The sequence below is a fragment of the Oncorhynchus nerka genome, linkage group LG15 (genome assembly GCF_034236695.1).
Source record: "Oncorhynchus nerka isolate Pitt River linkage group LG15, Oner_Uvic_2.0, whole genome shotgun sequence".
Classification (NCBI taxonomy): domain Eukaryota; kingdom Metazoa; phylum Chordata; class Actinopteri; order Salmoniformes; family Salmonidae; genus Oncorhynchus; species Oncorhynchus nerka.
In genome coordinates this window covers 88,907,078-88,934,687 of record NC_088410.1, presented here as the reverse complement: position 1 = coordinate 88,934,687, position 27,610 = coordinate 88,907,078, and the positions used below count along the sequence as shown (strand labels likewise).

Below are 27,610 nucleotides of genomic sequence, written 5' to 3'. Positions count from 1 at the left end.
TCAAAGTGCTGTACAGAAACCCAGCCTAAAACCCCAAACAGCAAGCAATGCAGGTGTAGAAGCACGGTGGCTAGGAAAAACTCCCTAGAAAGGCCAAAACCTAGGAAGAAACCTAGAGAGGAACCAGGCTATGTGGGGTGGCCAGTCCTCTTCTGGCTGTGCCGGGTGGAGATTATAACAGAACATGGCCAAGATGTTAAAATGTTCATAAATGACCAGCATGGTCGAATAATAATAAGGCAGAACAGTTGAAACTGGAGCAGCAGCACGGCCAGGTGGACTGGGGACAGCAAGGAGTCATCATGTCAGGTAGTCCTGGGGCATGCTCCTAGGGCTCAGGTCAGTTGAAACCGGAGCAGCAGCACGGCCAGGTGGACTGGGGACAGCAAGGAGTCATCATGTCAGGTAGTCCTGGGGCATGGTCCTAGGGTTCAGGTCCTCCGAGAGAGAGAAAGAAAAAGAGAAGGAGAGAATTAGAGAACGCACACTTAGATTCACACAGGACACCGAATAGGACAGGAGAAGTACTCCAGATATAACAAACTGACCCTAGCCCCTCGACACATAAATTACTGCAGCATAAATACTGGAGGCTGAGACAGGAGGGGTCAGGAGACACTGTGGCCCCATCTGAGGACACCCCCGGACAGGGCCAAACAGGAAGGATATAACCCCACCCACTTTGTCAAAGCAGAGCCCCCACACCACTAGAGGGATATCTTCAACCACCAACTTACCATCCTGAGACAAGGCTGAGTATAGCCCACAAAGACCTCCGCCATGGCACAACCCAAGGGGGCGCGCCAACCCAGACAGGACGACCACATCAGTGAATCAACCCACTCAGGTGGCGCACCCCATCCAGGGACGGCATGAGAGAGCCCCAGTAAGCCAGTGACTCAGCCCCTGTAATAGGGTTAGATAGGGCTCAACCAGCACCTGTCCTTTTCCCCTATTATTAAAATATGAACTCGCAGCTCAGTAGATTTTTTTAATTGTATGATTTACTTTGGTAATATTCCATAGAATTGGATAGGTAGCATTTTTCACATTTCATGTCAAAATCATGTTAAAGTAACTTTTAGACACTTTAGGATGATCTGGATATAAATCCACAACATTTAAATTTCGGGGTTATTGACATGCAGTGGTTTTTGGACACAAATGCTAATAATGTAGTGTTTTAAGACAGTGGACAGCTAGACAATACCAAAGCATGGATTGTTGTCTTACCTTGTCCATAGATTGCTTACAGGATAAGGAAACCAATTTAGGTGAACTATTCCTTTAAATACTCTTCTTTCCTGCATCATTGTCCTACTTCTCATCATGTTCGCCTTCAGTTTCATTCTCAACATGCAAAATGCTACCATAATGCCAATGTGGTTAATAACCTCTTAGAACTACCCCCCTACTTTGTGCAATTTCCGCCTGAAGACATACCCAAATCTAACAGCCTGTAGCTCAGGCACAGAACCAAGTATATGCATATTCTTGGTACCATTTGAAAGAAAACACTCTGCAGTTTGTGTAAATGTGAATTGAATGTAGGAGAATAACACACAATAGATCTGGTTTAGATAAAACAATGAAAAAAACCTTACGTTTTTTCAATTTATTTTTGTATCATCTTCAAAATGAACAAGATAAAACAAACATTCAGATAAGATGATGGGGACAATTTCAGTGGAAAATACAAGAGGGCAACAGTACTTGTGCAAAGTTTCAGAATGGTAACTTCCAAAATGAGTGTGCTACATAACATTTATCATGAAGTCACCCAGCTGTCCCACACAAGTAGCCCAAATGTACCCAAGTGGCCAAATTGGTGAAAGTATACATTTTGAAACAAATAACTATATACAAAATACCAAAATGGTATTCTAACACACCCCCCCACAAAAATTGAGAAAAATATATGTAAAAATAAAATATAAAAATAAAAAAACTATTTGAGAAAAAAAAATATATATACATTTACAAAGTAACATGGGTAACTATTTACACACTTTCAATATTTGGAGGACCCTCAGTCCTCTATCAAATCTATTTATATAGCCCCAGCCTAAAACCCCAAACAGCAAGCTATGCAGGTGTAGAAGCACGGTGGCTAGGAAAAACTCCCTAGAAAGGCAAAAACCTAGGAAGAAACCTAGAGGAACCAGGCTATGTGGGGTGGCCAGTCCTCTTCTGGCTGTGCCGGGTGGAGATCACAGTGGTTGTAGAGTGTGCAACAGGACAGCACCTCAAGAGTAAAAATTAACAGTTTAGGGTTCCATAGCCGCAGGCAGAACAGTTGAAACTGGAACAGCGGCAAGGCCAGGTGGACTGGGGACAGCAAGGAGTCATCATGTCAGGTAGTCCTGAAGCATGGTCCCGGGGGTTCAAGTCCACCGAGAGAAAGAAGGAGAGAAAGAGAGCAGACTTAAATTCACACAAGACACCGGATAAGACAGGAAAAGTACTCCAGATATAACATACTGACCCTAGCCCCCACCCACTTTGCCATATAACCCCACCAACATTGCCAAAACTCTAGACAATATTCTGCTGCTGATGCCAGATGCCATAGCAGTCTCTCTCTGATGTAAAGCAGAGGGTCACTGAGCATGTGGTGCATGTGATGGGAGACTTCATCTTGCAAACAACACAGCAACGCCTCCATGCTGTGCCCTTTTGGCCCTTAGGCACATCCATGCCTGAACAAATATATTTGGGCAGATGAACACTTGTGGCAGGAGCAGAAGGGACAGGGCTTGGTGCAGTGGTGCTGTAGCCAGCAAGCTCCTTGATGAGCTGCTCTCTGAAGGCTTTCTGTGAGAGGAAGGGCTTTCCACAGCTGTTAGCCATTTCCTTGTGTAGGATGAATGCATTCACCACAGCAATGTCGATGAAATGATAGAGGAAGGTCTTGTACCATTTCATTGTCTTGTGGAGAACATTGTAGTAGCCTATTAGCGCGTCCGACAGGTCCACACCTCCCATGCTCTTGTTGTAGTCCTTTACTGCAGTTGGAATGGGGACATTTTTGGAGGTCCATGCCCCGGCACCATCCTTCACACGCCTGACAACATGATCCCCACTGAAGGACTTGTGGATAGTGGAGCACATCACCACCTCTCTGGTATCCATCCACTTTACAAAAAGCAGGCCATCTTCACGGATCCATCGCATGCTCCCCCGCTCAGCCCGCTTAGGCATGTCGTTCACCTTCGTCTTTGGAAAGCCCACCCTGTTGGTACGAATGGTGCCACAAGCCCACACATCTAGCTTCCTTAGGTCTGCAAACAGGGCAGGGCTTGTGTAGAAGTTATCCACAAACAGTTTGTAGCCCTTCCCTAGTAGTTGAAAATCCAATAACTCCATTACAGAGTCATAGCTAAGTCCCTTACCGGTAGCAAAACTGTTCTTCCCCTCGTAGACAAAGAAATTGCATGTGTAGGCACATACAGAATCAGCCAACACAAACAGCTTGTAACCCCACTTGGTTGGTTTGTTTCTCGTGTATTGTTTGAGGCCAATTCTTGCCTTTGAGGCTACCATCCTCTCATCGATTGACACGTTCTGGGCTGGCTGAAAGTACGTCTTGCAGGCCTCAACAATGCTGTGGTAGAGCGGTTTGATCTTGCACAGTCTATCAAACGTTGCTATGCCTCTCTTCTTCTCATTCTCTTCATCAACCTTTGGGTCACTGATATGAAGCGCCTGTGAAATAATCAGAAACCTTTTGCAGGACATAACAGTCATGGGGAAAGGCAGTTGGTACAGAGATGACGTTTTCCAGTAGTCCTTCAGGCTTTTCAGCTTCACCAGCCCCATGTAGACGACCAGTGAAAGGTAGCAGAAAAGATCTGACATGGATATGGGCTTCCATGCTACCTTTTTGCCTGCTTGTTTCTTCTTCCCATTCTTATTTGTGTTGGACACGAGCGAATCTACAACAGATGGTGTGAAAAACAGTTGAAAAAGCTGAAGGGGGGTGTATGTTGCGGTCGGGTTCACCTGAGGTCCTGGCTTCCTTTTCGGCCTAAAAGTTGGTTGGGGTGGCTCCACATCATCTTCTAGGACGGTGTGCCAACGCCCTTCTGTCCCTCTGTTTGTGGGTGGCACACTTCCCCTCTTCCTCTTCTTTGTCAGTGCCTTCACACCTCTAGATGGCCCGGGAGGTGTGGAGCCAGAGACAGCAGGGGTACAGCTGGATGAACCAGCTTCAGAGGGGGATGGACACCTTGGCACTGGGGGCTCCCAGTCGGAGTCAGTGCCACTGTGAAAGAAAATGTTCAGTTAGAATAGTTTCACAAATGAGCCCTGTATCAACAGCTATAATACACATACATATAGAGTACAGGGAGTCCAGGGAACATAAAGTGCTGTTCCATTTCACTTTGGCCATTGATGTGGGCCTGCCTCAAATAGGGCCTTGGGGTAGACCATGCGTTCTCAAACAGACCCTCACTCACAATGACTAGCTAACGTGTACTTTACCCATTTCATTACATCTTTATATATTGCAAATAAAATGTAAAAACAGCTATAATAAACATGTATATAAAGTACAGGGAGTACAGGGAACAATAAGTGCTGTTCCACATCAATTGCCAAAGTGAAATGGGCCTACCTCAAATAGGGCCTTGGGGTAGACCATGCATTCTCAAACAAACAAACAGACCCTCACTCACAATGACTAGCTAACGTGTACTTTACCCATTTCATTACATTGTTATACATTGCAAATAAAATGTAAAAACAGCTATAATAAACATGTATATAAAGTACAGGGAGTACAGGGAACATAAAGTGATGTTCCACATCAATTGCCAAAGTGAAATGGGCCTACTTCAAATAGGGCCTTGGGGTAGACCATGCGTTCTCAAACAAACAAACAAACAGACCCTCACTCACAATCACTAGGAAAGCCTTTGCTGAAATACAATGGCAATAGCTCTTCTTTATACAGTATAATACAATAAACCTTTCTACCACATTAGAATGATTTAGGGCCTGTATTGGCTATGCCAGGTCAACCTAGAGAGGGTAATGAAGAATAGAGTACTACAATCTTATATCCAGAGAGCTGTAGGCTAGAATACGATGGACCAGTTCATTTGTGTGAGGTTAGGTTTTAGAACAAGGGTTAGGTTATAGGGATAGTTCACCAAAATTCCGATATTAGCGTTTTTTGTGATTCATGTCCAAATGATCTATAAGTAATTTTATTGAGGAACACAATACATTTGAGATACTTTGGGATGATTTGGACATGAAGCTCAAAAAATTATAATATCGGTACCAAAGTTAGCATTTGGAAACAGTGGCCAGGGGTGTGGTCAGTGTGACCAAATGGTGTGCAATGTTCAATTCAACAGAAATTGTACTGTATTGAACTTCCAGTTGAAAAATGCTGTGATTATGATTGCCCAGAGGGCGATTACCGTATGATGTGCTGCACGAGTTTTGCACGAGTTCTGCGATTTCAAATGGTTACATCCATATTGGTCAGGCCACACCCACCAAATCGGAGCAAACGTACCTCAAAGGCTATCGAAGGACAGTGTGGAACATTTTGGAGAAAAGTGTTGTTCAGTACAAATTGTCAAGCAACATGAACGCACCCCAGGTAAACGAAAGCAAAACATGGATTGCTGGCATACATTGTTTATAGACTGCTTACAGGGTAAGGAAAACCAAAATGTCATTTTGTAATTATCCTTCAACAAATCATTAACTATGACTCACTCACAGTGTTAGGATTAAGGGTGATACATGTTTTGTTCACAGTGGTCTGGTTGCTCTGAGAGCCCTGGTTGTCATCTCAACTGTTTTGTTGTGGGGGGGGCAAAGTTACAGATCGCTATAACAGTCCTCTAATATAGGACTAGTACAGGTATATATATATTTATATTTATATTTTTTATCTTGATTTTTCAGGAGGTGCAGCAGCACCCTCAGCACCCCTACTTCTTGCGGCTATGCTGACAGCCCACAGGAAGTGAATGCAATCCGGAATCATGGTAGATCCCAAGTTTGCCAGAGTATGTGATGGCATTGGTGAGCCCACATGGCTAATGGAAATTTGTTTGAGTTACAATCAGAGAGGAAGAGGCGAAGCGAGAGCTTTTATCTGTCCAAAATAAGGCCAATGTGTTTCCATGGGCTTATTTTGGACCTAAGCTTGTCGTCTGAATTTGTAAGTCGCTCTGGATAAGAGCGTCTGCTAAATGACTTAAATGTAAATGTAAATGTCTGCCTTCCTGGCTTTAGGACAAAGACTCCAATTGTTAGGGTTGAGACATGAGCACCTAGTCATTATATACAGATCTGTTACAATGGAGATTTAGAGCAAATAAATGCCTGCCACTTCCTATGCCCCTTGTTTTGTTTGGCTAGGGGTTAGGGTCATGGGTTAAGAGTAGAGTTAGGAGAAGGGTTAGTTAAAAGGTTTAGGGTAAGGGTTTGCTAACATGCTAAGTAGTTGTAGTTGATAAAATGCTAAAGTTGTTTGTGATGAGATTCAAACACACAACCTTTGGCTTGCTAGATGTTTGCGTTATACGCCGACCCCGACCAACCACCCTCATTTAGTTTTTGCCTTAAGTAACCCTCTGTCTTATGTTACCATACCAAGCATAATATATTGGATATCCATTTGCTATGTTACGTCTAGTCTATGAGACCAGGCTGGATTTTGAAGTAGCATGGTTTTCTAAGTTAAAAGCAAAAATAAAATATTACGGAAGTGAAACTTTTGAAATGAATTGTGGGACAGTGTTAAAAATGGGGATTGAACTTGATTACTGAAACGATGATGATTGAAAACCATGCCTTAAAATACATGTTGAAACTGACCTTTTTGTAGTCTGCCTCTGCCTTTACTGTGTCTACTTATCCCAGACATAACACCTGTCACTTTCCACATTGTGACATGTATACCATTATCTATTTTGAGCATCCTTCCTCTAAAGCTACAGGATATCTGTACAACACAACTACAGCTAAACATTTTTTTGCAGCCAACATAAATTTTAAGATTGCGTCACCTTGCCTCTTATTGCCAAATGTTCAAGATAAGGATTCAACTGAGTTTAACAAACTCTTTTCTACACAGTCCCCTCCTTCTAGCAGTGTAGGAGAAGTGAGATACCACAACAACACTTATCACCAATCTAGCAGGCAAGTGGGGGCTGTGACATTTCAATAAACCTTTTCAATAGCTAAGTGAACATCCTCGAGCCTACAGGAAAAGGAAAGTCTCCAGAGGTATAGAATAGAGCACATTTAGTGTTAAGTACAGTAATTGCCCATATTAAACTTCCATTGGACGGTTGACAGGATGCCTGGAGGAGACGTTGTCTACACAGTGCTGGAGGTGCTGATCGCTGTTGCCTGCTGTCTGGGAAATGTCCTGGTGATCTGGGCAGTGTGGTCGAGCAGCAACCTCCGGCAGCCCACCTTCTGTTTTTTGGTCTCTCTGGCTGCAGCTGACTTCCTTGTAGGTTCTGTGGCTGTGCCGCTAGCTGTGCTGGTGGATGGACGGGTGTGCACCTCGTTCAATGTATGTCTCTTCATAAGCTGTGTGGTCATCATGTTGACAATGTCTTCGGTCATGTCTCTGCTAGCCATCTCTGTGGACAGATTCCTACGCGTCTTCATCCCTCTCAGGTGAGCTTGCATGCATATACAGTACATACACACAGCTTTAAAAAATGGTTGTCATGTCAGATGAACAGATTCTCTGCTTCAACAGGTACAAGAGGACAGTAACAGAGAGGAGATCTTGGGTGGTGGTGGCAATATGTTGGTTTGTTGCCTTCATGTTGAGCTTCCCACCCATGCTTGGGTGGTACAACCGTGACACCTTGTCTCACTCAGGGAACTCAACCACCATCATCTGCCGTTTCCTGGCTGTGATTCCCATGTCATACCTGGTTTACTTTTTCTTCTTCCTCTGCACCCTCACTCCGTTGCTTGTCATGGCTGTCCTATACTGCTACATCTTCTGTATCATACAAAAGAACCTGAGAGAGAAGACGGGGAGCAGTACCCAGTCCCACATCTACTTCACAAAGGAAAGGTGCCTGGCCCGATCCCTGACTCTGGTCCTGTTGCTCTTCGCCTTTTGCTGGCTCCCACTGGACATCATGAACTGTGTTGCCTACTTTGGTAACCCATCAAACATACCCCAACAGGCCTTCTACATGGGCATCCTCCTCTCCCATGGCAATTCAGCTGTCAACCCGATCGTTTATGCCTTCAAGATCCGCAAGATCCAGGAAGCGTACCTGAGGATCTGGAGGAATGTCTTTGTGTGTCGAGGTGACAGTCAGGGCTCTCAGAGCAACCAGACCAGTGAAAACATTATCAGCAGCAACCCTAACAGTGCAGATAGAAATATTGATGGAAATGCTATCAGTGTTATGAAAATTGACACAGTTGAAGGTACAAGCATGTTGATAGTGTAGGAAGACAATAGAAGTGATAGTCGCTTAGCTTTTTTTTCTTTGGCAAAGTGCATCAAGACCTTAGAACCTGTATAATAAGGGAAACTACTGCCAGGGTGTTATACATTGGCATATTTTAATATTTGGCATTTGTTGAAAAAAAACTGAGGGATAAAAATAGACAGAGGAAGTTGCAAGGAAGTCAAGTAAGTGGGCTCTTACAGGTTTCATTTTACTCGTATCGATTTCCTGTTTAAAGACTCGTGTTTCTTGAATGTGCTGAATTTTTTATATTTTTCTTCTGTATGATAATGTTGCCCAGAAATGGAAATTACATGCACTATTTGGCAGTTATCACAAAAAAATATATAGGAAAGAAATGTGCAATCTCATTCAATGATTTGTCTGCTTCAGCAATAAATGGTTATATTGAGTTGAGTGATAGTGGCCAGGGATCTGGGTCATTGTTGAGTAATATTTCACCATGTTCCTGTACAGATGCCAAAAGTTTCTACCCACAATATCTGGGGGAGTCACAAGCGCCTCAATATTTACACTGCTCCTATAGGACATATTTGTCAGTGCTATCCGAGTTCCTTGGGACATCCCTACCCTAAACCCTAACCCTAACCCTAATCTCAAGCCTTACTTTAACCATTTTAAATGTCAACTTCAATGAGGTAGGGATGTCCCAAGGATCCCGGATTGCACTGACATATTGCTGATTTATCCTTCTACTCAGCTATGACATCCAGAAATCAGATACAGATGTAGAATCTTAATTTGACCAGCATTGTTGCAACAAAATAATCCTTCAGCAATGGGATTTGAACGTTTAGTACATAATGTTGTGTGTGCGATGGTTAGGCTATTAGCTGTCCAAAATCAGCCTACATGAAATATGCAATACTTTTAATATGACCGTGTGTTAGTGCGGATTTTCCGTGAATTTATGTAAATCACAAAGCTCATCTGCATTTCCTGCAGCACAGGAAAATCAGCAACAAAAGAGTGAACAAATGATTATGCTACACCTGTGAGCAACCGAAGCAAACAAACATTGTTATAAACACAGCAAGGACTACAAGAGACGAAACAGGTACACAAACGGATTAATCCTAATTGCTCCTGTTAGTCACTCTGGATAAGAGTGTCTGCTAAGTGAGTAAAAAAAATATAATAAAATCATCTGTAAACCCCATGGGCCTAAAGCAGGTTTTACGTTAGGACTGAAGCAGTTTTTTTCATTCCTTAAAAAGAGAAGAAGCAAAAAAAAACTAGATGTAAAGTTAAAGGGCTCGATGTGTCAAAACATAGGCCCCTCATTAAGCTATGATGAGAAAACAATAGAATCTTCCACAGAAGTTGTGTGGATGATAATGCAGTGGAGCTCATGCTCCTTCTAGCCTTCTGAAATCCTACTGGTATTACGTTTTCAATTCCATTGTTTTATTGCTGGCTTCCCCCTGAACAGAAATACAATATTATATATGTTGACTCACTGTTTTTCACATTTTACCATTGGAACACATTAATCCAGTCTACGACCCTCTTCTCTGTATCGATGTGCATTACAGCAGTCATAATGGGATAGCTAGCATTGTGTACTGTAGCTTCAGAGCTGTATTAAGCGCTAATGGTTGTTGGAGGCATCCTTTAACTCCAATAGGAAGTTTGATGAGTATGTGGAGAACATTACACTCAGTTGCTTACAGGTAATGGGATCTCTTCACCACAGCCACATAATCACCTGAGGAACCTGACCTGGCGAACCTCTGCATGGTACTGTACTAATTCATTACTGCTATTCACAGTGTTGGCTACAGTCTCAGAGGTGTATTCACTGACCAGTGGGTTTCTGTTGCAAAACGCACCCAGAAGTCAAAACTCTAGCGGACAGATAGGGCTCAACCAGCACCCGAGAGCACCTGTCCTTTTGCCCTCCTATTAAAATATGAACTCGCAGCTCGGTAGATGTTTTTAATTGTATGATTTCCTTTTACATTTTACTTTGAGTCTCATTTTATTTTGAGAGCGAACTCGTCTGACTTGCATGCAGTGACCACTGGCTGCGGGCACCGGGTGGGGAGACTTGAATACTGGTAGGAGGCTACGATTGAGTTGAATGTCTTTTCCATGGTTTAATTCAATCACATAATCAATTAAACCTTAGGTAATCGATTTGATAAAATAGCATCATATAATTTAATCATAGTCAGAGACACGACACCAGCTAGCGTATTTACTTGTTTCGACAGCATCGCTAGCTAGCTAGCATATTTACGTTATCATTAGCTTTGTTCAGCTGATAGCCACTTTTCCTGATGGCAATTATCTCAAATAGTTTTCTAGGCTTAGGAGTCACTGGCACTAGCTTGCTTACAATGTGTGATGAGTGAATGTGTTGTTTCAGAAAGCAAATAGAGAAATAAACATGAAATATTTTGGCTAGAGAGGCAGTTGGAATGTTTTCACTTTGAGCACCTGTTCCCCCACTTCATCTAAAGGTCTACTGTAGATAATATACCATTTAGCAGACTATTTTATCCAAAGCAACTGTGTGTGCATACATTTTTCATATCGGTGGTCCCACCAGGAGTTGAACCCACAATCCTGATGTTGCAAGTGGCATGGTCTACAAACTGAGCTACTCTACTGGTAGACTACAGGTTGGTTGATCAATAGTCCATTTGACAAAAATGTGCTCATTGGCCTGAAACGGCTCTTCTAAAGGTTTATTGACACACAATAAAAAGCTTGTCGCCATACCTTTACCAACCCGTACATCAAAGCTCACTGTTGCTATGTTATGATTCTCGCTCTATCAGAGACACGCACACAAAGCTGACTGGGACTCAGATGACGTAAAGAACATGGGGAAGGTGATACCATCTCCAATAAAAGTGAGTTACTGTTGTGTCTGCTCACCAACAAGCTAATGCACAGAGCACGGTCCGAGGTAGGAGGCAATGTCCCCAAAGAAAGTCTTGATTCATCAGTTTCCTCCAAAAAAGAGAGAATATAAAATGTTTCCGGGCAGATGTTGAAACTTCTTCTCTCCTTAATGGATTGACAAGGGCCATCACAGAGATCCTTTATAGTGGCTGACAACACTTTCAGACTTAGACATTAACATTGCCTTATTAAAACCAAGCAAGAGAAAACAGTGTTTTAGGATAATTAAACATTTTCGGCTTGGCTTGCTGGCAGTCATCAAAATGATGCAATGCCACTTGAATTCAATTCATTTCAGTGTATATGATATTTCAATATGTCAGTGTTTAAATTGTGTCCCTTTTTTTGCATGGTTCCATGACTATTTTAGCAAAGATCTGGTCCAGAATGATTAAATTGATGGAAAGAAGGTACAGAACGGGAATGAATGTGCAACTGGTGGCCAGAGTGAAGTAAAAAAAAAATCACAGAAAATTATAATGATGTTTCAAAATGGTAAAAGGAAGAAAATGTGTGCTAAAATGTATTCATGAGCATATAAATGTGATAAAATCACAATCCTCTTCCTGTCGCTATAGAGTTACATAACTGAATGCACTGATGTACCATTCAAAACGTACCATATTTCACACAAGTTATTTAGCTGGTGTATGAAATTAAATTACGGATTGCAACTGAATAACTTGCACATTACATAATTCCAATTACTCCCATGTATTTTATTTATTGATGCTTTGTGATTAAGGAGACTGTGATTAATTCATTAATTCACCTTTATGAACAAGGCTAAAGGCAAAAAGGCTGGATACAACGATTATCTATAGGCGATGTACGGTTCTATTTCTACAGATTCTCTGTTATTCAGTAAGTAAACACATATCACATCACATACAGCTCATCTGGACACAGCGTGCAGTCCAGTCATTCATGCAAAGCCATTTGAGAGGATGAAGTTGGTTTTGGTTAGCACAAAAGCATGGGGGGGGGGGGCAGAATGTTAGTTTCTCACAAATCCTCTTGGGTAAGTGTCAAGGTCCTGTCTGCAGTGCATCTCAGGTGACAGAAAGAGTACTAAAATGTTAAAATGGCACCTAGGTCGCTCACATTGTCATTTGACACCCTGTTATCTTGAGTGGCAATGTTAAAAAATATCCCAAATGTATGTTTTATGAGACCCACCTGCCAGACCTGTCACAGCTCCCCTCTCACCCACATGTATGCACACACAGATTATCACATACAAAAACCCACACACATAGCACATGCGCACCCACACACACACATGCGCGCCCATATGGCATGTGTGAGAAGCTCCCTACTGTTCCAGAGGAGTGATGGGAGGAGAACGAGGCCCCTCGCCTCTAAGAGAAGGAGAGAAGCAGGAGATCAGCCGGTCAGTGTGGAGCAGTCGACATAGGGCCCACTCAGTGAGTCAATGCCAGGTCAGTCACCACCCACGCTTCTCTCACCAGCAGCAGCTTAAAGGGAACACACAGAATGGAAGAGGACACAATGAAATTAGCTGAATGCAAAGGACCAACTGAAGAAGAACATTTAACTACTTCTTAAACTATTTTTAATCTGAGGAAAGGCAAGGGGAAAACTGGGGACTATTAAAATGTCTTCCTCTCCCGGTGTCAAGCCACAGGAGCATGTGGACATGATGTACATCTCCATGGAGACAGCCATAGCCCTGGCCTCTGTGCTGGGCAACGTGTTAGTGGTGCTGGTGGTCTGTACAAACCGGGCCCTGAGGGACACCACGTTCTGCTTCATCGTGACTCTGGCGGTGGCCGACATCGCTGTGGGAGCCCTGGTCATTCCCCTGGCTGTAGTGATCAGTCTGGGGCTGAAGACTCAGTTCTACACCTGCCTCTTCTTCTCCTGCCTGCTCCTCATCATCACCCAGGGCTCCATCCTGTCCCTAATGGTCTTTGTCATCGACCGCTACCTCCGGGTCAAGATTCCCACCAAGTGAGTCGAATTACACCGGCTGTATGCTATTTACTTTTACCAGGTAGCGTTCTGAACAGTCTGAAAACAACTGACAACTTTACCACGCAGAGGGCTCTATTTTAACTAACCTAATGCAATGTTAAATCGTAGTGCTGGCTGTAGCGCTGTAGGTTTGAACGTGCTCCATGGCTAAATATGTGATTGCTTCAAATTGTGTATTTATAGTATTTCATGAATTGCGTTGTCATCAACTCTAATAAGAATGTTAGTCCGTTATAGCCTAGTTTGTTAAATAGCATGAGGAAACACATTTTCTAAATATGTTGAATTTGTATGCAGTCCACATTGTTCTAAGTAATTTCATGGCTTCAATATGGAAATGCATTGTTAACATAGGCCTACTATAAAATGCATTATGTCTGAGCCATGGACATGTCAAACGTTGTCACAATTATTTCTAAAGCCCTTTTTACATCAGATGTCACAAAGTGATTATACAGAAGCCCAGCCTAAAACCCCAATGAGGAAGCAATTATGTAATGCCGTTTGGGTATTTGCATGTCAAAAAATATACACGTCAAAATAACACTATTTGTCGCGTTAAATAAGCTTTTCATTTGACACGTCAAATAACACAATTCTATTATAGAATGTTGTGTATGCTGAATTTGCACGTGCAAGCCAAGCGCCACAATTACGATCAGAAGCACTGTCAAAACTACAAAAAAAAGTATGCAAACAAGCACACGCCGGACACGGCGTTGGTAAAGAGGCACATTTGTTCGAGCGAATGGGAAAACGTCTGTGTGAACATCTGAAATAAGATCAGGATCAAACGAGCGGGATAAAAAAAAAGGCAAATATCTTTGATACAGATGTTAGAACTTCGGCGGTAGATAACTGACGTTAGCACTAATGCAACCAGCCTGAAAACAATGACCAGTAAAAACGGCAGTAATTTTCAATATTCTTAGCAGTGATTTAGGAATCCTTGTGCGTAAGCATTAAGCTAGTTAGCCACCTGTTGTTCGCCTATTGACATTTAACTTCAGTTCATGAAAATAACTAGCTTGCCGCTACGTGGCCCTGTTGCACAGAGCTAACGTTAGAAGCAGCCAGCTAGCTTCATTTGGCTGGTGAGGCTCAACCTGACCCGGTTATATGTTGTGAAGCCAGCAAAAATAATGATTAGCCACACAAAGTGGAATGTTCAGTTCGCCTTCAAAGTAAAGGTGTATATTTGAAAGTGACTCAGAAAGTTACAATTGGTGGAATCATGCCATATTTAGACTAGATAATGTTTATTAACAAGGTTGGAATCTGGAACAATGAAATGGTTTATCAGTCTACTCGGTTACACTAGGCAAGTTAGTTAAGAACACATTCTTATTTACAATGACGGCCTACCAAAAGGCCAAAGGCTTTTGGGGACGGGGGCTGGGGCTGGGATTTAAAAATTTTTTTATTTGACACGTCAAATAATGTTATTTGTATTACTGCCTTGATTTTGCTGGACCCCGGGAAGAGTAGCAGCTAATGGGGATACATAGTAAATATAAATGACACCTTTATTTTGAAGGCTAACCGCAAATTCCACTATTGTGGCTAGCTTCACATAGATGGGTCCGATTTAATCAAATAAGAACTATCTTATAAATGGGGGTTATTTTAGATGATGACACCTAGCTAGATAGCTAGCTAACTAACTATAACTACTGAATCAGATTATATCGTTTTGCTATGTTTTTGGGGAAGAACATTGTTTGCATCCATCAGCTAGCTAGCTTCTTCTTTTTTTACCAGCAGTGCCGAGAGCTTGGGGAAGGAAGGGCAGGTGCGCGAGGTAAAACTTTACCAGCGTCATAGCATACGTATCTATTAATCGTTGTGACATATGAAATACAAGTGATAGTGTAATCAATGTGTAATAACTACATAAAAAATGTATGAACGTGTTAAATTATTATGTAACTAATATATGACTATATTAGGTCCTGATTGGTGGGCTCCCGAGAGATGCAATGCATCTCTGTGCTAGAGGGAACACTACATACCCTGGTTCGATTCCAGGTTGCATCACAACCCGGCGTCCCAATCACAGCTGCACAATTGTCCCAGCGTTGTCCGGGTTAGGATTTGGTCTGAAGTTGGTACCGGTTTTTTTTTTAAATTTAAAAGTAATGTAAGTATGGAGGTAGTTTTATACATACCCCCAAAAAAGGGTTAAATATGTGTAAATATATATATAAAAAAAATTCCTGAGCTTTTTTTATATATCCTATATATAGGACACTATATAGGACACTTCAAAACCTTATTCCTTATGATTTATTTTTTGACTGTCTTTTTTTGCCAATAATGAATGTGTTGTTTCTATGGGCTATAGTAGTAATGGCCAAATTCAATATTTTATCAAAATCTTTTTGATATATATCTTTTTTTATACCTAAAGGGCTCCTAAAATTCAAAAATCAAATAGCTAAATGATCCATGGTATGACCATCTTAAAACAATTCTATATGTTAGCTTACACTCCACTGACTTCACACCCCTTTACTTTTTCCACATTTTGTTGTGTTGAAGCCAGAATTTAAAATGTACTAAATTGAGAGTTTTTTTTGTCACTAGCCTACACACAATACCCCATAATGTCAAAGTGAAATTATGTTTTTTGAAATGTTTACTAACTCATTACAAATGAAACGCTTAAATGTCTTCAGTCAATATGTATTCAACCCTTTTGTTATGGCCTAAATAAGTTCAGGTGTAAACAATGTGCTTAACAAGTCACATAATAAGTTGCATGGACTTGCTCTGTGTGCAATAATAGTGTTTAACGTGATTTTTGAATGACTACCTCATCTCTGTACCCCACATACAATTATCTGCAAAGTTCCTCAGCCGAACAGTGCATTTCAAACATAGATTCAACCTCAAAGACCAGGGAGGATTTAAAATGTCACGCAAAGAAAGGAACCTATTTGTAAATGGATAAAATATAGATATTTTTAAACAGACATGGAATATCCCTTTGAGCATGGTGAAGTTATTAATTTACACTTTGGATGGTGTATCAATACACACAGTCATTACAAAGATACAGGCGTCCTTCCTAACTCTGTTGCCAGAGAGGAAGGAAACCACTCAGGGATTTCACCATGAGGCCAATGGTGACTTTAAAACAGTTAAAGCGTTTAATGGCTGTGATGGGAGAAGATTGAGGATGGATCAACAACATTGTAGTTACTCCACAATACTAACCTAATTGACAGTGAAAAGATAGAAGCCTGTACAGATTACAAATATAGCCGACCACGAGGCAGTATGGTGCCTGGAAGAAGGTCAATGGCACAATCATAGGGACAATGCGGGGGAACAGAAGTAGCCCGTGCCATGCTGAAGACCTCCAGGAGGTCATGGTACTCTGTGGGGACTGCAGAGAAATCCGTGGCTTGACTTAAGCCCTGAGGAGGCAGTCTCGGGTAAAGCTACACCGCTTTGAGGCAACGGGAATGGCAGACTCCAACCCAGGATTGAACTTGTGGTCCAGTCAATAACGTTGTGTTTTTGGAGCCAAGACAATCCCAAAACAGGAACATGGGGGGACTCAATGTGTCACACCCTGATCTGCTTCACCTGTCCTCGTTATGGTTTCCACCCCCTCCAGGTGTCGCTTGTTTTCCCCCGTGTATTTATCTCTGTGTTTCTTGTCGCTCTGTGCCAGTTCGTCTACCGGCGTTTTTTCCCCGTTTTCCTGCTTTACCTTTTCTCCTTTTTCTAATCCTCCCGGTTTTGAGCCTTGCCTGTTCTGGACTCTGTACCCGTCTGCCTGACCGTACTGCCTGCCTTGACCTCGAGCCTGCCTGCCACTCTAACTCCTGGATTCTGATCTGGTTATGATATTTTGCCTGTCCATGACCATTCTCTTGCCTGCCCCTTGGGCAGGGTTAGGGTTAGAGAGAAAAGGAAAAAGCAGGAGCACGGTGTAACACGCTGCTTGACTTGACAAAACAAGACTAACTGGCACAGACAGACAGAAAACACAGGTATAAATACCCAGGGGATAATGGGCAAGATGGGTTAGGGTTAGCGCCAGGCTGCCCTACATTATGCACTCCTGCCACCATCAAGACACATATTTGCTTCCCTCGTAACGCGCATCAGCGATTCATTGCACTCACCTGGACTCAATCACTGTATTATTACCTCCCCTATATCTGTCTGTTCCCCAGCTCTGTTCCCCGATTCTGCATTAATTGTCGTATGTCTTTGTCTTACACGGTTCTGACGCTGTTCCTGTCCCGTTCAATGTCTGTGCTACATTAAATGTTCAACTCTCTGTACCGGCTTCTCATCTCCAGCTTCGGTTCTCACAGAGGTGATAGAATTGCTGCCACAGAGGTTTGCATTATATTGAAATAATGCCTATAAATTTAACACATTTTTTTTTTCTTAAATATGTTATGTATGAACAGAATAATTGGTGGCTGAATAGATTTTGGTTTTTGGTATTCCTCCACACATAGTACATTCAAGTGTGTTTCTCCACACATACTACATTCAAGCGCATTTCTCCATATATACTACATTCAAGTGTATTTCTCCACACATACTACTTTCAATAGAAACATGACCGAGTTTGATCAATTTACAATAGAAACTAGTATTTAAATTGGCTTTAAAAAAAAACATGTATTTCACCTTCATTTTACCAGGCTGGCTAGTTGAGAACAAGTTCTCATTTACAACTGCGACCTGGCCAAGAATAAAGCAAAGCAGTTTTACACATACAACAACAGTTACACATGGAATAAACAAACATACAGTAAATAATACAGTTGAAAAAAGTATAGGGGCGGTAGGTAGCCTAGTGGTTAGAGCGTTGGACTAGTAACTGGAAGGTTGCAAGTTCAAATCCCCGAGCTGACAAGGTACAAATCTGTCGTTCTGCCCCTGAACAGGCAGTTAACCCACTGTTCCTAGGCTGTCATTGAAAAAACAAATTTGTTCTTAACTGACTTGCCTACCTTTTTAGCTCTAACCACTAGGCTACCCTGCCACCCCAGGGTAGATGGGCTATGTACAGGTGCAGTGGTCTGGGAGCTGCTCTGAAAGCTGGTGCTTAAAGCTAGTGAGGGAGATATGAATTTCCAGCTTCAGTGATTTTTGCAGTGCAGACGTGTTTTGTTCATCCTCTCGTGTACATTTGTATTTTTTTGTATATATTTCAATTTTAATCTCTTCTCCATTTTAGGTCAATTATACCTTCCGGTAACCTGCCTCACCCAATGTGATACGGAACCGCTATTATTTTTTAAACCTTATAGCAAGAACCACCTAGCCATCAGAAGCTAATCAGCTAATTAGCTACAAGCTATTTAGTCATTGTTAGCCATTGCTAGCGGCCTTTACCTTCTCCACAGGTACCAGCCCTTTTTTTTAGCTTGGATAATACTCGCCAGCCTACCAGTAACGGACTGTCTCTCCACTATAACGCCGGATTCCTGCCGTAATCCCTGGACCATTCTCCTGATCTTCACAGCTAGCTAGCACCCACCGAGTTACCCAGTACCGAAACTATCCCTGAGGCCCACCTCCCGGCCTACTCAGTTGTTCACCCGGACTCCACCCAAACACGGCTAGAACACACTACTCCACCGGATCCTTGCCGTAAGCTCTGGAACATGGCACCGGATCACCTCTGCTACCGAGTGGCTATAGTGGCTAACGCCCCTGCCCCGAAGCTAGCACCAGTTAGCCGTGAGTCAGGCGCATCTCCCGGATATAAACCTAAATTACTACAACTGCAATACCTCTTTCGCCATCTGGCTTGGATCCTTAGTCGACACGGCTCCCCGCCGCACCACCACGACAGTTCTGCCAACGAATACTCCATCCGCTGTGCCTTCAACCGGCCTCCGTCGGACGTCGGAGCAGACGGCTCCGCGGCTTCCCTGTTCCATCTATTGCTGACCCGTGGACCCTATGATCACTTGGCTACATAGCTGATGCCCGCTGGACTGTCCATTAGTCACGGTACTCCATTCTGTATATTTTTTTTGTCTGTTTATTTTTTTGTTTGTTTATCTATTGGCCCCAGCCGCGAACTCAGGCTCTGTGTGTAGTTCATCGACCCTCTCTGCCCATTCATCGCCATTTTACCAGTTGTTGTTTTAGCTGATTAGCTGTTGTTGTTTCACCCGTTGTTGTCTTAGTTAGCTCAACAAATCAACACCTGTGATTACTTTATGCCTCGCTGTATGTCTCTCTCATATGCCAATATGCCTTGTGTCATGACGTTGGCCTGGGTGTGGTTTATGACAGTCAAAAATACCTCTTTCCCCCTTTTTCCTCTCTCTACCCTACTGATGTTACATTTGCAAAACCCTTGGTTAACATAGAGATTCTGGGAACATCAGAAGGTGGGGGGAAATGAACTATATTCTGGTAATCCGACCAATTGAACATATGCGGTGGTACTTAATGAATATGATGTCAGTTCGGTGAGATATTCTCTCAATATCTGAGATATTCTCATCAATGATAAATTGACAAACTCTACAGTGGAAAGTCTACACATCAGAGTTATCGGATTCACATGGAATTGTTGTTCAATTTAAATGTTTGAATATGAAATTATTTGTGATGGGATGAAATGTGATTTTAGCTTCTAAAATGTGAGATTTAGGTTTTCATAAGATAGGGCTCTGCTCAATCAGTGGCCCGCCCCTGTGAAGGGACAAGGGCTGTAAAACTTTTCAAACACACCCTCCTCTCCCTTCCTATATAAGCCCTTGACGACAATATAATCTCCTGTTCCGAGGACGTGAGGACGACGGTCCGATGTCAGAATGGTTCAGATAATAACTACAGAAGGAAGCCAACATCAGCGTGAGCTTTGGTTGCGAATGGTATGAACTTTGAACTCTTATTCACTACAGAAGTGATACCTCCTAGCCGCTGCAACAGCCAACAGTTAGCAACAGCCGCTGCAAACGAGGGTTAGGAAGGAACAGGCAGAGTATCCCGTCTATCACACAACGACGTTACTACAACGTATCCAATTGACAACCAGAGACATTCTTCAAAGGACAAAGGACTCGGTTGGACAACACGGCCTTCCATCTACCACCAACCTACCGAAGCGCAGCTCAGAGTAAATATTTAGTGCATTTTCCTTTTCCAAATGGGCGGTAATTTAGAATGCATAAGATACTGTATTTACGATAGTACAGCTTCGCCCTTTGTTCCTCAGTCTTCCCGCTCTTTCACTCAAACCCAGCCCCTTTTCTTTTGTGTAACAAGCTGTCATATCTCTTCCGCCCGTAGGGACGTTTTCCTTTATGACGTAATTTGTAATCAAGTTATGATTTAAATATGTGTATGTGTAATTCTTTGTTGATTAGTTAGGTATTTAGTAAATAAAACATTTAACCCAATTTTGTATTGCTGATTCAACTTGTTAGCCAGGGTTGGTGCAGACTGAATTAAGATGACGATTAATATTGACTGCTATTGATGTAAAATATCACTAGGTCTTTAAGAGTTTATTTGGAAGATAACAGCTCTATGAATATTATTTTGTGGTGTCCCGACTCTCTAGTTAATTACATTTACACGATTAGCTCAATCAGGTAATATCAATTACGGAGAAATTATTTTATAGAATAGCATGTCGTATTACTTAATCCGGCATTGTACAGTGGGGCAAAAAAAGTATTTAGTCAGCCACCAATTGTGCAAGTTCTCCCACTTAAAAAGATGACAGAGGCCTCTCATTTTCATCATAGGTACACTTCAACTATGACAGACAAAATGAGAAAAAAAATCCAGAAAATCACATTGTAGGATTTTTTATTAATTTATTTGCAAATTATGGTGGAAAATAAGTATTTGGTCACCTACAAACAAGCAAGATTTCTGGCTCTCACAGACCTGTAACTTCTTCTTTAAGAGGCTCCTCTGTCCTCCACTCGTTACCTGTATTAATGGCACTTGTTTGAACTTGTTATCAGTATAAAAGACACCTGTCCACAACCTCAAACAGTCACACTCCAAACTCCACTATGGCCAAGACCAAAGAGCTGTCAAAGGACACCAAAAACTAAATTGTAGACCTGCACCAGGCTGGGAAGACTGAATCTGCAATAGGTAAGCAGCTTGGTTTGAAGAAATCAACTGTGGGAGCAATTATTAGGAAATGGAAGACATACAAGACCACTGATAATCTCCCTCGATCTGGGGCTCCACTCAAGATCTCACCCCGTGGGGGAAAATTATCACAAGAACGGTGAGCAAAAATCCCAGAACCACACGGGGGGATCTAGTGAATGACCTGCAGAGAGCTGGGACCAAAGTAACAAAGCCTACCATCAGTAACACACTACGCTGCCAGGGACTCAAATCCTGCAGTGCCAGACATGTCCCCCTGCTTAAGCCAGTACATGTCCAGGCCCGTCTGAAGTTTGCTAGAGAGCATTTGCATGATCCAGAAGAAGATTGGGAGAATGTCATATGGTCAGATGAAACCAATATGAAATGCCAATATTTTATGGAGGATCAAACTGAAATTGTAACCAGCTTTGTATAGCATGTTTGAGAAAGGGCGATACTTTAAACAAAATTTCATTTTCAATTAGTCGGAAATTAGTAGTTGTAATCTGTATAAAGGCAAAAAGGAATTTTTGAACATAAGCCTTTCTTAATAATCTACTGGAGAACCATTTTGGGTTTAAGTATAATTTATGTATGAGTGAAGCTTTTAGTGAGAGGTTTAAAGCTTTAATATTTAATCATTTTAGCCCCTCAAACTCTTATTCATTATGTAAATAGGTACGCTTAATTTTGTATGTCTTAGCATTCCAAATAAAATTCAATATTTTTTGCTCATATGATTTTTAAAAAACGAGTCGTCTGGAGTAGGCAGCACCGCTATTAAGTAAGTAAGTAAACTGTGATAGGACCAAAGAGTTAATCATTGTGATTGCTCCATAAATAGACAAGTATTTACCTCTCCATGGTTGCAGAATCTTTTCTATTTTTGCAAACTTTCTATTGAAATTGATTGTGGTAAGTTAATTTATATTTTTTGATATGTGAATACCAAGTGTGTCTACTTCACCATCCGCCCATTTTATTGGTAAACTACAAGGTAGTGTAAACACTATTTTTTTAACAATCCAATACGTAATATGGTACACTTGTAATAATTAGGTTTTAGTCCAGAGAGGCTAGAAAAGTGATCGAGATCTTCAATGAGATTGTGCAGACTTAAGAAAAAACTTGAGTCATCGGCATACATTGACACTTTTGTTTTTATCCCCTTGATTTCTAACCCCTTGATGTTCTTGTTGGATCTAATTTTAATAACTAGCATTTCAATGGCCATAATAAATAGATATGGAGACAACGGACAGCCTTGTTTTACTCCACTTAAATGCTAATACTTTCTGATAAGTAACCATTATTCACTATTTTACATCTGGGGTTGCTGTACATAACTTTAACCCATTGTATAAGAAATTCACTGAAATTATAGTAATCCAGGCAATTATATATAAATTCTAGTCAGACTTTATCAAACACCTTTTCAATATCTATTATGAAGACCAGGCCTGGTATCTTTTGATGTTTCATAATGTTCAATTGCTTCGAGTAATTTTCGTATATTATCTCCAATATATTGTCCCTGTAAAAAACCTGTCTGATCAGGATGAACAATATCTGGTAAAACCTTTTTTATTCTATGTGCTATGCATTTTGCAAGGATTTTCGCATTACAAAGTTGAAGAATAAGAGGCCTCCAGTTTTTTATATGGACTGGATCTTTATACTTATCACCTGGGTCCTGTTTTAGTAGTAATTAATTGTATTATGTTACTTAGACGGGTCAATAGACTCTTAAGGATTCAGAGAGTTGCCACTGGGCACACACTGGTTAAATCAACATTGTTTCCATGTCAGTCCAACAAAATTAAATTGAACCAACGTGGAATAGATGTTGAAATGACGTCTGTGCCCAGTGGGTGACGTGGTGGGCTCATATGAAGAGATCAAATCAAATCAAAGTTTATTTGTCACGTGCGCCCCGAATACAACAGGTGTTGACCTTACAGTGAAATGCTTACTTACAGGCTCTAACCAATAGTGCGAAAAAAAGGTGTGTGTGTGTGTAGGTAAGTAAATAAATAAAACAACAAAAGATATTTGAAAATAAGAGTAGCAAGGCTATATACAAACACTGATTGGTCAGGCTTATTGAGGTAGTATGTACATGTAGGTGTGGTTAAAGTGACTGCATACATGATGAACAGAGTAGCAGTAGCGTAAAAAGAAGGGTTGGCGGGTTGGACACAATGCAGATAGCCTGGTTAGCCAATGTGCGGGAGCACTGGTTGGTCTGGCCAATTGAGGTAGTATGTACATGAATGTATAGTTAAAGTGACTATGCATATAAGATAAACAGAGAGTAGCAGCAGCGTAAAAGAGGGGTTGGGGACACACACAATGCAAATAGTCCGGGTAACCATTTGGTTACCTGTTCAGGAGTCTTATTGCTTGGGGGTAAAAACCGTTGAGAGGCCTTTTTGTCCTAGACTTGGCACTCCGGTACCGCTTGTTATGCGGTAGAGAGAACAGTCTGACTGAGGTGGCTGGGGTCTTTAACAATTTTTAGGGCCTTCCTCTGACACCACCTGGTGTAGAGGTCCTGGATGACAGGCAGCTTTGCCCCAGTGATGTACTGGGCCGTACACACTACCCTCTGAAGTGCCTTGCGGACGGAGGTCGAGAAATTGCCGTACCAGGCAGTGATGCAACCGGTCAGGATGCTCTCGATGTTGCAGCTGTAGAACCTTTTGAGGATCTCAGGACCCATGCCAAATCTTTTTAGTTTCCTGAGGGGGAAAAGGCTTTGTCGTGCCCTCTTCACGACTGTCTTGGTGTGTTTGGACCAATCTAGTTTGTTGTTGATGTGGACACCAAGGAATTGGAAGCTCTCAACCTGCTCCACTACAGCCCTGTCGATGAGAATGGGGACGTACCCGGTGCTCCTTTTCCTGTAGTCCACAATAATCTCCTTAGTCTTGGTTACGTTGAGGGATAGGTTGTTATTCTGTCACCACCCGGCCAGGTCTCTGACCTCCTCCCTATAGGCTGTCTCGTCGTTGTCGGTGATCAGGCCTACCACTGTTGTGTCGTCTGCAAACTTAATGAATATTGGATTCGTGCCTGGCCATGCAGTCGTGGGTGAACAGGGAGTACAGGAGGGGACTGAGCAAGCACCCCTTGGGAGCACCAGTGTTGAGGATCAGCGTGGCAGATGTGTTGCTTACCTACCCTCACCACCTGGGGGCGGCCCGTCAGGAATTCCAGGATCCAGTTGCAGAGGGAGGTGTTTAGTCCCAGGTTCCTTAGCTTAGTGATGAGCTTTGAGGGTACTCTGGTGTTGAACGCTGAGCTGTAGTCAATGAATAGCATTCTCACATAGGTGTTCCTTTTGTCCAGGTGGGAAAAGAGATTGCATCATCTGTGGATCTGTTTGGGCGGTATGCAAATTGAGTGGGTCTAGGTTTTCTGGGAAAATGGTGTTGATGTGAGCCATTACCTACGTTTCAAAGCACTTCGTGGCTACGGACGTGAGTGCTACAGGTCTGTAGTCATTTAGACAGGTTGCCTTTGTGTTCTTGGGCACAGGAACTATGGTGGTCTGCTTGAAACATTGGTATTACAGACTCAATCGGGGACATGTTGAAAATGTCAGTGAAGACACCTGCCAGTTGGTCAGCACATGCCCAGAGCACACGTCCTGGTAATCCGTCTGGCCCCGCAGCCTTGTGTGGCTCAGGTCCTGCATGGATCTGTTAGAAGGAGCTGTTAGAAATGGACAGTCTACCCAGCTGAAAGACTGCATGACAGGACATTGGAGAGGTGACACTGATACAAGAGGGATTGTGCTCCTATCAATCATGCTAACTGTCTGTATAAGAGGACACTGACTTGATTGACAAAAGCCAATTTCCATTTTAATTATCTCTCTTTCGCTCTCCCTCTCCCCTCCCCCTCTCTCTCTTTTACAATCTGTTACCTTGGGTCAAACAGGATTGTAAACTGCTGAGTGTGGCTTAATCCCCTATATCTTCTTAGTGAAGTGTCCTGACTTAACTAATCAGCCTGGCACTTTCTTCCCTTCAGCCAGTCTAACACAGGGAGAAAACCAGACAGAATAACACACAGGAGACATCAAGACTGTTTCTCGTCGATTCAGAAAACAGAGACAACAACAGGAGGAGGAGTTGACAATGGAAGCTAAGTTACCAGAGATCCAAGAGTGCTAATCGACAGACTGGATACCAATCTTCACGAGGGACACACAAGCAGAATGGATGCTGTTAAACTATAATCACCACTCTCTGCATTTCTCTCCATCTCTAATTATTTGTTAGTTTTGTGAACGTTGAAATCCTGAACTAGAGGGTTTAGGGTGAAGGGATATATAGAATCGCCCAATAGAGGAAGTCTTGAAGAGATGGCACAAGGAGACGGAGTTACTGAACATGAGAGGGAGACGGCTGAGGAGGAGGATGCCTTGCTACACTTTAGCCGCTATGCCGAGGCCCGCCAAGCCCTGCCCTGGGACCAGAAGACCCGCAGGGAAAAGATTACCTACTACACTGACCGCTGCTTTCTCATCTTCGTCATCATCTTCCTGTCTGTGCTGTTTGGGGAGGCTATGTACAAAGCATGGTGGGTGTCAAACGGGCATAAGATTAAGGCGTTTTTGTTCAATTTTGCCACATACCTGTTCGCCCAGGAGGAAGGGGAGGACATGATTGAACTGTAGGCCTATAGGACAGTATGACATTGACAGATATGCCGAACACATCCTCATGATCACCTGAGGATCACCACACCTGAAATTATTACCTGTCAGTCAGTAGGCTATTTAGTTTTGACACAAATATTTTGTTTTTATTTGTTAATGAATGTGTGCAAGGACATCAACTAGATATAATCAGAACCATTGTCTGAACTCCAAAATGGTTAATTATTCAATAAAGTCAACTGTCTACATTAATAATTTGGTGTGCTTGCTCATACTTCCCACAGGACACACACTGGTTGAATCAATGTTGTTTCCACATCATTTCAACAAAATGTATTATTATTCCGTTACCACCTGTAGCACCAACACCATCAAATCTACCAACACCAAAACAACTTGCTTGAAAAAAAACGTTTTGATACTACTAATACTTTTCACACTACAAAAGTAGTTGCACTAATCACAATGCATTACAATGGTCATAGTTTGACATGGTAAAAGTTTGGACCGTAAGTCGTTTTCAACCGTTTTAGCTAGAAACGCCATTCAAACTTTAAAATGTGCTGACCGGACTGACACAATAGGGTGATAGTATTCAGCTTTTTGATACCATTTATACTTTTTCAACTATAACCAATTGAAATTTGCATAAGGCTCAAATTCTCTCTCTCTCTCTCACCTTGGGTCACATGCTCTCCCACAACAAACAGAAGGATTGTAAACTGCTGAGTGTGTGGATTAGAGCGTTTTACGCTACCATAGATTCTCAAAAGCAAGGAGTTTCACTCAAATTCGCCTATCCCTAACCTGAATCGCAAATTCCAAAGGATAATTTAATTTCATCATAGCTTGAATTATTGCTGGACGAAATGTGTTGTTGCTGCATATCACGTTCATTTAAAAACAATCCTGAAAAAATGGAAAGATCCTTGAACCAATATGATGATAATGTATTCATACATACCGACATTTCATTTGTCAGGAGCATCTCGTCGGAGCTGATTTTTTTTCTTGGGCGAGAGGTGATTGTGAACAAATAATATACATTTGGCCAGCAAGCAGTTGATCGACTCTCCAGTGAATTACCTATGTTTTCAGTCACACTTTCCTTTTACCACATGTAATGATTTGCATGATATTGATAAAAATGAAGCTTGGTTTGTTCTTAACTTTGATAAGCTAAAGTTGTAAGGTAGGACTACGGCACTTTTATAATTCGTATGAGAGGGGTATTTGTTATTTTTTATATATATATAGGCTAACGTTACTTGATGAAACATGTTCTTAGCTAGCTACCCACTGGGGGAAAAAATGGTTGAATCAAAGTTGTTTCTACGTCACCTTAACCCAAAATTCAATGTGATGGCATTGAATCAATGTGGAAAACTTATTGGATTTGCAAAAGGTCATCAACTTAAAGGCATTCCTTATTTTTTTT

General features: G+C 42.0%; 3 protein-coding genes and 1 long non-coding RNA gene across 4 annotated transcripts; 3 read left to right on the top strand and 1 right to left on the bottom strand.

Moving 5' to 3' along the window:
• Positions 1 to 1,575: 1,575 nt before the first annotated feature.
• Positions 1,576 to 12,795, bottom strand: LOC135560256 (piggyBac transposable element-derived protein 4-like). The gene is made up of 2 exons (XM_065002003.1): positions 12,713 to 12,795; positions 1,576 to 4,264 (listed from the first exon to the last, which is right to left on the bottom strand). Exon 2 carries the CDS (start codon positions 3,856 to 3,858, stop codon positions 2,536 to 2,538), a length of 1,323 nt encoding a protein of 440 aa, XP_064858075.1. The 5' UTR covers positions 3,859 to 4,264; positions 12,713 to 12,795; the 3' UTR covers positions 1,576 to 2,535.
• Positions 7,124 to 8,876, top strand: LOC115143785 (adenosine receptor A3-like). Its single transcript, XM_029684261.2, has 2 exons — positions 7,124 to 7,659; positions 7,745 to 8,876. The coding sequence occupies exons 1-2, from the start codon at positions 7,331 to 7,333 to the stop codon at positions 8,457 to 8,459; spliced, it is 1,044 nt and encodes a 347-aa protein (XP_029540121.1). The 5' UTR covers positions 7,124 to 7,330; the 3' UTR covers positions 8,460 to 8,876.
• A 95-nt stretch (positions 12,796 to 12,890) lies between the features above and the next one.
• On the top strand, positions 12,891 to 13,371 carry LOC115143783 (adenosine receptor A1-like). Its single transcript, XM_065002004.1, has one exon. The coding sequence runs from the start codon at positions 13,012 to 13,014 to the stop codon at positions 13,369 to 13,371; it is 360 nt and encodes a 119-aa protein (XP_064858076.1). The 5' UTR covers positions 12,891 to 13,011.
• Positions 13,372 to 24,490: 11,119 nt separating this feature from the next.
• On the top strand, positions 24,491 to 26,427 carry LOC115143782 (uncharacterized). Its single transcript, XR_003865702.2, has 2 exons — positions 24,491 to 25,277; positions 25,542 to 26,427. It is a non-coding gene; the product is annotated as an uncharacterized LOC115143782 (long non-coding RNA).
• Positions 26,428 to 27,610: the final 1,183 nt, after the last annotated feature.